Genomic DNA, 12,366 nt, shown 5'->3' with positions numbered 1-12,366 from the left:
AACCGGGCCACACAGCAGGAGGTGAGCGGCGGGCAAGCGAGTGAAGCTTCATCTGCCGCTCCCCGTTTCTTACATTACCGCCTAAACCATTCCCCCATCACTCGCATTACTGCCTGAATCATCTCTGCCCCCCTCCTCACCCTGTCCGTGAAAAAACTGTCTTCCATGAAACCGGTCCCTGGTGCCAAAAATGTTGGGGACCACTGGTCTAGAGGATGAGTTCTGCTTTCACCACAAGTGGGTGCTGGGCTCCATCTGGAGAAGGGTAAAGGAAATAGAGACCCAAAGAGGGACTGGAGGTCACTCAGCAATGCACATTTCCAGAGGGACCTAAGTCTCTGGCCACTGGTCTGGACTGCATCAATCCCTCTCCATGGCCTTGTCTTGGACCATCTGGTCAACCATTGCCCTTTGGAGGACAGGGCCAAGACAGCTCTCTCTAGCCCTTATCACTGAGGAATTCAGGCAGACTATGGACTTCCTCTTCTACATACTTCCCTATTCTAAACATCCTCATTATCCCTCTGGACTCCAGACACAAAAAGTTAGAAAATTCCCAGCCAGATGTAGCCAAGCCTAATGGTCCCAGGGAAGGGTTCCAGGGGAGGATATAGCTGGTGTGTGGGGTTCACAGAGAATGAGCAGTAGTGGTGGGCCTTTGAGGTTGTGTAAGAGTTTGACAATTAGAGGTAGAGTAAGAACATTCCAGAAAGTAGGAGCAGTGTGTGCAGAAGCGTGGAGGCATGAAAATGCCTAATACATTCAAGGTTGCAAGAAGCCCGATGTGGCTGCAGCAAGGGGCGCTGGAGGCATCAGGAGACAAGTTGGGAGACGTAGGCAGGGGCCAGGCCTCATCAGTTCTGCCTGGACTAGTGTAGTAGCTTTCAGCCCCACCACCTGCAACCTGAGGGATCTTTGTAAAATGTGTATCCCCATCCTCGTTCTCCTGCATCAAATCTCTGATGGTCCTAGGAGTCAAAGCCCAGACATCAAAACTGGCATTCAAGACCCTTCCTAATCCCACCACTGCCTAGGTCTCCCAACTTGTCTCCTGCCACCTCATGTGGAGAGGAGGAAGCAGGCCTCAAAGTCAGTCTCACCTTGAAGTTGGTTTAAGATGAGAGTTTCAGGCCAGACTGGACCCCCAACACCTTCTCTGTGACAGCAGTTCCTGAGCCCAAAAGAAGGGACTCAGGCAAAAGTGAAGAAGTCCATAGCATCCCTTCAATCCTGATCCTGCCATTTTGTTGGCTGGATGTGGGAGGTGACTGACTGGGGGTTTGTAGGAGAGTCCTGAGTATCTGGCTGGGGGCGTGGATTAGCCAAGTCTTGTTAATTCCACTTGCTCAGTAGGCCCCTTCCTTTCTATTCCCACTGTGAGAGGCTTGGGAGAGGCCCTGCTTCCTCTTCCTGATGTGGGGCTCCCTGAGATATAGGGCAAAGGCTGCGGTTCTGGGGGAAAGGGTGAAGATGCTGAGAGTTGTAGCTGTTAGATGCTAGGGGCTCAGAGAGACAGGGTGAGGCCAGCTCAGGTGTTGTGGGCCATACGCAACCCCCTCAAGGGAAGCTTGAGACCACAGCTACCGGTCTTGAATCAGAACCTCCAGCTTCATCCCAGGGCCAGAGAACTATGGCTGGAGAAGCCACGGGAGACAGAAGCAGGGCGACGGGTGCGCATGAGTCCCTCTGAGGAGCAGCTAGTCTGTGAGAGCGGTCTAAAATGCAGCAGGCTGGAATAGGTGAGACAGGAGAAAGAACTTCCTGCCTGTAAATTACCAAGCACTGTGGGCCACCATGGATGATTTGTGCTTCTGAGGTTTGTCAAAGGAGGGCTCTTTTTTTTTTTTTTCCTGCTAGGGATGGTTGGAGCAAGCTGGGGAATGGGGAGTAGAGAGCGGGGGCTCGGGAGGGTCACATTTACCATTCTCCCATTACCATCCCGTATCCCACGATTTATTTAAGCTCCTCCCTGCCCCCCACTGAAATAAGGGGGCAACAAAGAGTCATGAGGGGAAACTGAGGACCCAGAGAGAAAGCAGTGTGATCAAAGGCACATAGGACTGCAACCCAGCTTCCCCCGCTGGCCCCTTCATTTTGGCTTTTGTGTTTGAATTGGTAAGGAGACGGAGATCTTGTACCTGAGGAGGAGGTGAAGGGGAGAAGAGAGGAGTAAGAGGAGAAAAGAATGGGGGCAGGCATAGGACGGTAAGGTAAATCATGGGATCCAGCAGTCACAGAAAAGGGGAGAAACATGCTCCTGGCTTTACAGAGGGCACTAAAAGAAGTTGAAATTATCATCTTAGTGGGAAGAGACACAAGGGAATCTGTTGGGCTGATGGGAATGTATAATAGCTTGATCTGGGTGGTGGCTACATAGGTGCACACGTGTGAGACAATTCCCTGAGCCATCACTTCAGATTTGTACATTTCACTAATCAAAAACTGCCTCTAGGGCTTCCCTGGTGGCGCAGTGGTTGAGAGTCCGCCTGCTGATGCAGGGGACACGGGTTCGTGCCCCGGTCTGGGAGGATCCCACATGCCGCGGAGTGGCTGGGCCCGTGAGCCATGGCCGCTGAGCCTGCACGTCCGGAGCCTGTGCTCCGCAAGGGGAGAGGCCACAGCCGTGAGAGGGCCGCGTACCGGAAAAAAAAAAAAAAAAAAAAAAAAAAAAAAAAAAAAAAAAAAACTGCCTCTAAAGTCCCAGGGTGTCATGTGACATGCCATAGCCACTTTGGAAGAAGTAGCTCCTCTTATAAGACAGCAGAGCCTAGTTAAGTCCACAAGTTCTGGAACCATACTGTCTGCCACTTCCGGGCTGGGCGACCTTGGGCAAGTCACCTCACCTCATCTGTAAAATGAGGACAATGACAGCACCACCTACATCCAGGGTTGTGTTGGGTCACATGTAAGGGACATGAGGGGATTGCCAAGGGTTAGGAGTTGTTGCCAAAGCCCCAGCCCAGCCCAGCCCCTCATGCACGGCTGCCTTGCTGTCTATGCCCGGACCCAGCCTAGCGCCAGCCTGAATGCCCTCTGGAACCCCAGGCAGTCTGAATGTCCTGCCCACTGACAAATGGCAGCAGTGCCCTCCAGAGGAAAGGTCTCATGCCTGGTTTTCCCCTACCCACTACTGCAGTCTGATTTCTCTCCCCATCCCTGTATTTTCACATCCTTTTGCCAATAGTCCAAAGCCTCCTGTCTCTGCAAGTCCTGGGGAAGGCTGAGCTCTGGGGGGTAGGAGGGTGGAGTGAGAATTGGTGCTGGTGGCTGAGGGGTAAGAAAAAGAGGGAAACATAGGGCTTGGGATGCAGGCTTGGGTTTGGGGCAAGAAAGAACTTTCCTCAGCTTAGGGTGGTACCAGGGCAAGGCCTCTCATTATTAGGAGAATGCAAGCAAAGGCATTCAGCCTGGGGTTAAGCCTGGTCCTTCAGGAGGCCCTTCTTGCAAGGTTTACTGAGGGGCATGAAGCCTTACAGGCTTTCTTTGCAGAGGATCACCACGAGGATGGCCAGCAAAGCCGGGGCTGCAGAGACTCAGGTTTAAATCCTCTGTCCTTTGAAAGTCATCCTGGGCACCACTGGGAAAAGACACTCAGTTTCAAACACGGTGTCTGTGGGTGATGTTGATGTTGGGTCACCCGCAGAGAGCAGGGCACTGACACAAGGAGCCATGACTCCTCGATACGTCGGCTGGTGACCTCTTCTCCTCCTCTGATGACCCCCTGGGCAGGAAGAACTTGTTTTTGAGATGGTGGGAGGCACTTCCCGGGAGATATGGACCTTCACATCATGAACCACATGAGAGGAGGTGCATATAAGATTGGGCCCTGTCCAGTGAAGCCCAGCTTCCTGCCCACCCACCCTGCTCCAGGCCCCCTGCTCATCCCCTCACCCACCTGCCAGCTTGCTGTACAGTCCCATCATGGCACAGGTAGGAAAGGTCCTTGTAGTAGGTGCAACCCTCCCACCCTGATAATATCACCACTCATCTTGTGATGCTGGATTAAATGCTGTTGGGGGATATCTGAATATTGACTATTAAGGAATCCCTGCTAATTTTGTTAGGTGTGATAATGGTATCATAGTCACATAGGAAAATATCCTTTGATTTTAGAGATGCATCTTAAAATAATTTGTTCTATGATGTCTATAATGTATTTAAAAATACTTCAGCCAAAAAAAGCAAATGATGCAAATATTAATGGTTAAAGGTGAATAAATTTCTTTTTTTTTTTTTTTTTGTACTACGCGGGCCTCTCACTGTTGTGGCCTCTCCCGTTGCGGAGCACAGGCTCCGGACGCGCAGGCTCAGCGGCCATGGCTCACGGGCCCAGCCGCTCCGCGGCACGTGGGATCTTCCCGGACCGGGGCACGAACCCGTGTCCCCTGCATCGGCAGGCGGATTCCCAACCACTGCGCCACCAGGGAAGCCCTGAATAAATTTCAAATCTAGAAATTGGGAGCGGACAAACACTGGAAATTCCTATACTGCCATTTTGTTGACATCACTCCAAGAAATGGGTATTTCCATGTTCATTATACTGTTCACTCCACTTTAAAAAAATATATTAGAAAATGTTCACAATAAAAGTTAAAAAAAAACCCATAATGTGATGGAAAGATTAAACTGTATTTCTTTTTCTTCTGAAATACATCTAAGGTATGTGGGAGAGTTTGCATATATTGTACATTTTCCTGGGTGCAATGAGAACAGCTTTGTGTTGGGAAAGTCAGAGAGGGGAGGGCTGAGTCTGGGAGGGTGAGAAGGAGAAGGGAGAAAGGGACAGGGCTCTTTCTAGTCCCCTGGTCCCATTCCTGCATCCATGTTCAGGGGTGTCACAGTGAAGGGCCCCTGTGAGGGAGAGGCTCCACCCAGGCTGGGTTGCCATGAGGCTGCCTGCGTGCAGGGAGGCCCATCATCCATTGCCTGCCTGGGCCTGGAGCCTCACCCCCCAAGTTGTCTGGCCTCCCATGAGGAAGCACTACTCCCTGTCCCCGGCACTCCCGCCTGCCCTGGAAGCCCCTGGGCAAAGGGGGCAAGAGAGGGCTGAAGAAGGGTCTCTAGGGCTCCCAAGCTGGGGATCAAGAGGAAAGAAAGACCTGTCACATAGTTCACACAGCACTTTTACCTCCTTCAAGTCTCACTGAAGTCCTGACTGGACAGCCAAGCCCATTTCACAGTTAGTCGTGATGCTGGGGGTAGGTGGGTGGGAAGACTCTGCCCCAGCCAGGGTGGAGCTGCCTCTCTTCCCATTTCTCTTGAATCTTGGGCCAAGGGTTCTCACCCTCCCTTTTGTGATACAGAAACAGAGGCCCTTCCACAGAAAGGAAACATGCTCTCCAGGTCAACTGGCCATTGCCGTGGAGTGAGGGGAGGACCCAGCTCAGGCTCCTTATCGTGGAAGCTCTAGAAACGTCAGGAAAGACGGAGACTCAGGGGAGCATGGGACGGTGGAAACCTCTGAAGGGAGCTCGCTCTTCCAGTGCAGTCCCTGGGGAGCCCTGGGCAGGCCTAACCGATGTTGTCCCTTGACTTAAGGAGGAGACCTGACCCCTCTCTAGCAGTGTTTCCTAAAGCCCACAGGGTGGCTTGCTGGGGTCCTGGAGGGCTGGGTAGCCATGGACAGCTTCTGGAGCAGCTGGAAGCAGAGGGCTGGGGCAGCATGCCTACAGCAAGGTGAAGCCTTCAGGAGCAGATGGCCAGCAATCAGCTTCAGAGAAGAATCAGAGGAACCAAGTGTCCCCCGAGCCCAGGGCCATCCCAGTCTCTGAGGGGAGCTGAGGGCTTCCTCCACCTTCTGGGGTCAGGCTCATTGGTCCTGCCAACAGAGGCTGTTTTATGGTCTCAGGTGCAAGGTTGGACCATTTGGCTGAACTCTTCAGGGACTGCCCTTCCTCCTCCAGGGAGCCTTCCCTGACTGCTCCTCTCAGCGAACCTTGCCCCATTTCTGGGCAGCTGCACCCCACACACACCTGGGCTGGTTCTCCTGGGTCACTGGCTCAGCTCTCCCCTACCAACTGGAGAATCTTCCCAGGGCAGGGCCTGCTCCTTCTCTATGACACCTCCCACCCCTGCCCTGGGCTGGGCGCTGGCCTGAGCAGTTCTGCTACCAGTGAGGAGCCCCTGTGCCTGCTGTCCAGGGTATGGGGGTAGTGGAAGGACTGGAGGGTGGTCTTGGGGTGGACTTCCTCTTCTGAGACACTGGAGTTTTTCTTTCCTTTTTTTGCTTCCCTGTTCAGAGATTTCCTCTTTACAGACTGAGGTCAGGGCTCCATAAACAGGAGTGATAAGACCTTGGGCTTTCAAACTGAACTTTGCAGCTACCATTTTATGACTCTGGTAACGTACACCCCAACCCCTCGCCTGCCCCCCCCACCCAACCCCGCCAAGTCTGGCTGGAGCAGGATTGCCTGGTGTCCATTCCTTATGGGAGCAAGTGCTGGCTGGTGGGGAGGAGGGAGAAATAGAGAGGGCAATGGAGACCCCTCATTCCAGCCTGCCCTTATCCACTCCTGGGTGAGTCCCTTCTCCCTCTGTGGGCCCAGCCCTGCACTGGGCTGTAGGGGACATGGGAGGGTAAGAGACCTTAGCCCTTGATCCCATGGGATGGTCAAAAGAGCCCAGGCTGGGAGGTGAGTAGGGTTGAAGGGTGGGGTCAGAGGGGGAAGGGCTGAGTGGGCTGGAGCAATCAGGGAAGCCTGTCTGGAGGAGCAGCTCAAGTTGGGAACTAACCAAACAAAATGTGGAAAGACAGGGGAGGGTAGGCATGGGAAGAGCCAGGCTTTGGACTCTCTCAGGAGGTGGGGGGCAGATGTTGCACGAGAAGGGGCCCCACTGAAACCACTCTGCCCCTAGGCTGAGAAGCCTCCAGGGATGAGAGAATGGGGTGCCAGTGGCGGTCCCAAGATCCCTGGCTCATCCAGGGAGAATTTGAGTGGTTGGAGCCCAAGGGTGGAAGAGCCCGAGGGTTGCTGGTGAGGCCTGGAGGCTTTGTGACACTGAGGCTGTAAGTGGTGCCAGAGCTACGGCCTCAGGGCCAGAACTTGGTGGGGCTTTGAGTGCTCAGGAGGTGGGTCTCATCACGGCCATTAGTGGGAGGAGAGGAATTATGCCAATTGTCTTAAGGTCTGCTCCTAGGACAAGCAATGAGCACCCCATCCCGGAGTGTGCAAGACATTAGCTAGATGGAACAGACATTCCTGCCTTGGTGGAGGTGATGGTAAGAGAGGTAATCATGGGATAGAAGAAACTAGACGACCAATATACTCCATCCACCCACCAGCCAACCTGGAGCTGGTGCCAGACCTGGAACCCACAGGTTTTAGGCCCTGCCCAAGCAGCAACTGCAGATTCCTCAAGTCCTGGGGTAAGGGTAGAAAGAAATCAACTTCAGCCCAGGTCTGATGGGTGGGGGACAGATGTGGCTCTGTTATCTTTGGGCCTCACTTTGCCCATCTGTAAAATGGGCTTGGGTAGTCTTCAGGTCTTCCCTGATCTTACAGAGAGATGACCCATGCATCTCCTGCCTAAACCAGAATCTGCCCTGCAGCCCAGGTAAGCCACACCCCCAGGCACACACATGGGCATACCCACACATGGGGCACGAGGGCACACATGCACCAGGGGCACACACACACCCATATGGAGATGGAGCAGAAGTGGAAGGAAGAGGGTGGCCACTGCTTGTTGGTTGTTTGCTCCCTGGTCAGCTTTCCCCATGCACATGTCTGGTCCTCCCTGAGAAACACCACCCCAAATCCTTACTGCCCACCACCTTCTACCTGGAGCTCCATACCTTTCAGCTCTGCTCAGTGGGAGGGCACAGAAGGGTCTGCCTGCCAGCCACCTGACCCCAAAAGCCCCTTCCCAGGTCCTGGGGTCCTCGGTGTTTGATCTGCTGCTGAATGTCACTCCTACAAGTAGCTTAACGCCCCACAGACACCTCCGGTCGGGCACAGCACACAACGACGACCCTCACAGCCTGCCTCCAACCTCCAGTCTAGCAGACCTTCCATTTCAGTGGACCACAGTCCCCGACCCTGCATCCACTGACCTCCCCAACCCACAGGTACTACACGGAAGGCAAGTTTGGAGTCCGCTCTTTCCCGCCTCCCCTCCACCGATGTCCCAGATCCCGGCGCTGAGCGGGCTCCAAACAGCGCTGTAAGGGACTAGGCTCGACGGAGACCCCACCCCGCCCTCGGGTCTAGATCCGGTCTGAGGCGCAGGGGAGGCGAGACACGGTGCTCCGCGCCCCTTATCCCCTCCACCACAGACTTGAGCACACGGCTGGGCTCCCGTCACCCTCGCTCCACCCCCAGCTGCCGGGACTCTGGGCGGCCCGGCGGACACTCACCGCTGGGCCGAGGGCGCAGGCTAGGGCGCCGACCAGCACGCAGAGCCAGCGGGCGGGAGGAAGTCTAGGCGGGCGCATGGTCCGCCCCGGGTCCGCGGCGGGCGGCCCGGCGCCGGTAAAGGGCGGGCGGACGGGCGGCGCACCGCGCAACGGACGTTGGGGAGACTGACAGAGTGGGGTTGCCGCGGTGCCCCTGCGTTAAGAGGCTCCGCTCGGGGCGGGGGCGGGCCCCGGGGGCTCGTCTGACGGGCGGCGGGCGCAGCCAATGGCTCGGCAGAGGCGGGGCGGCCGCGCAGGTGTGGGGCGGGGCTGGGGGAAGCCCCGGCGAGTGGGATGTCCCAGCGCTTCCTCCGCCAGTCCCACACTTCAGTCCTCAGACGCGAGGTGTGGGCAGGCCTTCGTCCCTTCGGACCGCATCCCTGGGAGACCCCAACCCGTCCCATTCTTCCCTGCTTGGCTCACGACGTTTCCAAGCGCCAGGTTACGATCTCCCACTCCCAGACGCCCCCTTAGCCCCACCCCAGGGCGCTCTGCTCGTCCAACTTCAGAGCCACCTCCTCTAGGAGGTCCCCCCGCCAGCCTCCCCATTTTCCACTTCTGCGCCTCGGAGGGCTGGTGCAGGCGGGCCGGATTAGGAGACAGCACAAATCACTTCTGATCCTCTAGGCTGAGGGCTCGACCTGCCGAGGGTCCTGGGCTGCAAGCGCCCCAGATAGGTGGGGCTCACTGTTTGATCCATTTTCAGTCACGCCAACTCATCCCCTGCGCCGGAGAGGCCAGGCCAAGGGGAAGCTAGGGCGCGAGTGAGTCCCGACGCTGGGTTCCTTGGTGCCTCCCCTGAGCCCTGGCGACACGGCAGGGCACGCTTGGTACCGGCTGGGCTCCCGGACCATTCACGACCAGGCCGGGGCGGGGGGTCGTGCTTCAGGAAGGATGGCGAGTCCGCTCCCTCGCGCGTCTGAGCCGGGGCACCTCGAGAAGGAGGCAGAGGCGAAGTTCCAGCGCCCCCACGCGGGGAGGGAAGGTCTGTTGCCAGAGCGCGGGCCCGGACTGCGCGCTTCCGACCTAAAACAACCAGAGCCCTCCTCCTCCAGCCTTCCCTATTTTACGTACTGGGAAACTGAGATACAGAGAAAGTCCCGGAACCGGCCTCTGATGCTTCACTTCCAAGGTTCGGCGGGGGACATCGGGCAACCCTCCTCCACCGTGCATCCTCAGAGCTCGGTTTATTCTTCCTTAGAATAAGGGGCAGGTTCACTGGCTCCGCGCCCTGGAAGGGCGCCTTCTTGTGGACCAAATGCCGGTGGCAGCCTTGCCCTCTTTCCAAAGGGTTCGAGACGGTGCAGTCGAGGCTGGAGGTGGTGGTGGTGGCAGCGGGGTAGGGTGGCTGATGGGTGACTGTGACAGGGGGATGAGGGCAGGCGATGTTCAGTGGAGAGGCGGAGACGGCTGCGCGTCCCTGGGCGCCTGCGGAATGTGCGGCTGCTTGAAGGAGGTCTTACTCCAGGCTCTGGCTGATCAGCAAGTGCGTCAGAGTTCCGTGCGGTCGCACCCTGCTTTCCCTCCCTGCAGCGCGGGGTACTCGGGCCGCTGACCTTCTAAGGGTAGGATGGAGTTACGGAGAGACAAGGGAAAGCCAGGAAGGGATGAGCGCCAATCCCCTCCTCGATTTCAGCTTTCTTGGGGTGCTAGCATTTGCTTCCTATTCTCCCTCCCTCCCTCTCTCCCTCCCTCCTTCCCTCCTTTGCACAATCATTAAGAGTTTGCTGTGTGCCAGGCTCTGCGTTTTGCACTGGGGCACAGAGATAGATAAGACAGTGGCACCTGTTGCCTGAGGAGGACCTGGGGAGCTATAGTACTCCCTTCAAATTTCTACCTCCTTCCAGCTATAATCAGTAAGCCTGGACATAAGCCCTTCCCCAGACAGGAGAACTGTGGAGATGCCCTTGCCCTGGCCATTCTGGGGTTTGAACTCACTTTCTCGGGGGAGGAAGTGTTTGAAGAATCACAAGCCATCTCCTCATCCATTCTCACGTCTGGGGGCCAGGTTAGGCTCAGGAGTCAGAGGTCCTTGCCTCCCCCTGCGACCCTGCCACTACTCCCTCTCAGGCCTCAGTGCTCTAGCAGGGCAGTGGAATTTTGTCCTTATTCTGGAAAGTCACCTCTGCTTGGCACAGTGACCCAGGAACCCTAGATATGAATGACAAATCCATGAGCTTTGGATCTCATAAACCTTTGCCTACTCTACACACACACACACCCCATCTGATCAGCTGCGAATGCTGATGAAATCCCACCATTAAAGCATGTCCTTTGGCCTGTTAAAGTTCTGCCCTCTCTGAGGACAGGTATCTTGGTTACTTGAGAGTGCGTTTGAGGGAGGTGAGGATTGGAGAACAGGAGAGAGCCAGACTCCACTTTGCCAAGTGACCCTTGGCCAGGCCCAGAAGGGGGCAGATGGAGGCAGGGTGGGAATCTTAAGGCTCTCAGCTGGGGGTGGCTGCCTCTCCCCTTGTTCTGGAGGGTGTCCACATGACACCCCCTCCTTAACTCGAGGACTACACGTGGGCAGGCTGGAAGCAGCGAGAGTGACTGGCAGGGCCCCTGGATGCCCTTGCATCCAGGGTGACTGAGGAATAATAGTTTCCATGCAGATCCTTTGCAATGAAAATTACTTCTTTACTCTTTCAGAATTGTTCTCCTGGGAGACCCACCCTTCCTTACCTATCAAAAGTCACAAAACAACTTCAGAAGTGAAAGAAGCAGGGAAAAGAAAATAGCAAAAACAAACCAATACTTGAACAATTCAACCAAGAGTATGTTTGACCTTGTTTTGACGAATTGTTACCGCATGTCCAGTTCTATGTCCTGAGGCATTGCGGGGATCACCTGGGGGCCTACTCCTGGGGAGTCCTTGGGATCTGATGAGAAAACCATCCTTTCACGTGTCTGATAATCTGGGAAAGCTTCTGGGGTGGGAGTGGGATATCAGAAATAGGAGTTGTGTGTGTGTGTTGGTGGGGCACAGAGACAGACTATTTGAGGGGGTGGGAAGCAGTGACTTGGATCTCCATTCTCCATCTCCCACCAAAGCCCGAGTCCCTCTGGAGTTGGCCTTTGCCTCATCAGTCCAGGTTCGAGGAGGGGGCCACAGCCACTTCTTTCTCTCTGCTCCCCCATGTCCTCTTGAATGGATTCCTCCAAGGGTATTCTGTTCTGAAGTCTCTCCTCCTGGATCCCTGGAACCAGTCCCCAGTTTCTGGCCCAAGCCCCACCGCCCTTCTGGATGTGGGAAACAGAGGGGTGCAGAAGGTGGGGGGAAAGAGAGAGAGGCAGAGTCACTTGCCTTCCCCCGTGATGACAGGCACGGCAGGAAAGAATTGGCAGTTACTCATTTGGAGCCTGCCTGGCTTCCTGGCTGCCTGCCTCATTCTTGCTGTGGGTGCCACCTTGCCTCCCCCAGTCCTTCTCCCACCTCTCTGAGTCGTGCACTCACTGCTTCAAGGCTCTCAGCTCAGGAACTCCATGATGGTGAGGTCTGCAGTGGAGTGGGAAGGGCAGCTGGGGAACACGGTGTGGTCTTGGCCTCCTTGGCAGGGACCTGGCCTGGGGAGTCACTGCTCAGGATGCCCCTTCCAGAGCCATCCACATTTCTGTGTGGATGCAAGCAAGCTTTGCCCTTTCTGGGCTTCTGAGTTGAAGACAACTTAGGTCTTTATTCATCGAGTGGGGCTTGCAGCTCCAAGGATATGAGGTGCTCATCACCTCCCCAGGCCTCTCCTTCTTTGGGGCTGGCTCTTCTTGTGAGAAGATATTTCTTAACTCCAAGCCATGGTTTGGTGGAGGGCAGGAGAGGCCTATTGCTTAAAGAAGCAATATTCCCTTCATCCTTTCTGTAACTGCTTGCAGTGAATAGCATTCCTTCATCCCTCTTGTATCACGACCTCCACTGACCTGGCCCTCTGATGAGCACTGGGGATGTTGCAGTGACTTAGACATTGGCTGCCCCT

At 55.6% G+C, this 12,366-nt stretch overlaps 1 protein-coding gene across 7 annotated transcripts in view; it reads right to left on the bottom strand.

Moving 5' to 3' along the window:
- Nucleotides 1-9,866, bottom strand: part of VIPR1 (vasoactive intestinal peptide receptor 1) — a 34,460-nt gene extending 24,594 nt beyond the window's left edge. For 6 of the 7 annotated variants that reach the window (XM_059077571.2, XM_067005605.1, XM_067005607.1 and 3 more), the window contains exon 1: nucleotides 8,357-9,866. In XM_059077571.2, the coding sequence (XP_058933554.2) occupies nucleotides 8,357-8,434 (78 nt within the window). In that variant the 5' untranslated portion in view covers nucleotides 8,435-9,866. The remainder of the gene's footprint in view (nucleotides 1-8,356) is intronic. The other variant, XM_067005610.1, reaches the window with a different exon arrangement.
- Between the last annotated feature and the right edge of the window lie 2,500 nt (nucleotides 9,867-12,366).

The sequence above is a fragment of the Kogia breviceps genome, chromosome 10 (genome assembly GCF_026419965.1).
Source record: "Kogia breviceps isolate mKogBre1 chromosome 10, mKogBre1 haplotype 1, whole genome shotgun sequence".
Lineage (NCBI taxonomy): Eukaryota > Metazoa > Chordata > Mammalia > Artiodactyla > Physeteridae > Kogia > Kogia breviceps.
This window is presented reverse-complemented; position numbering and strand designations above follow the sequence as displayed.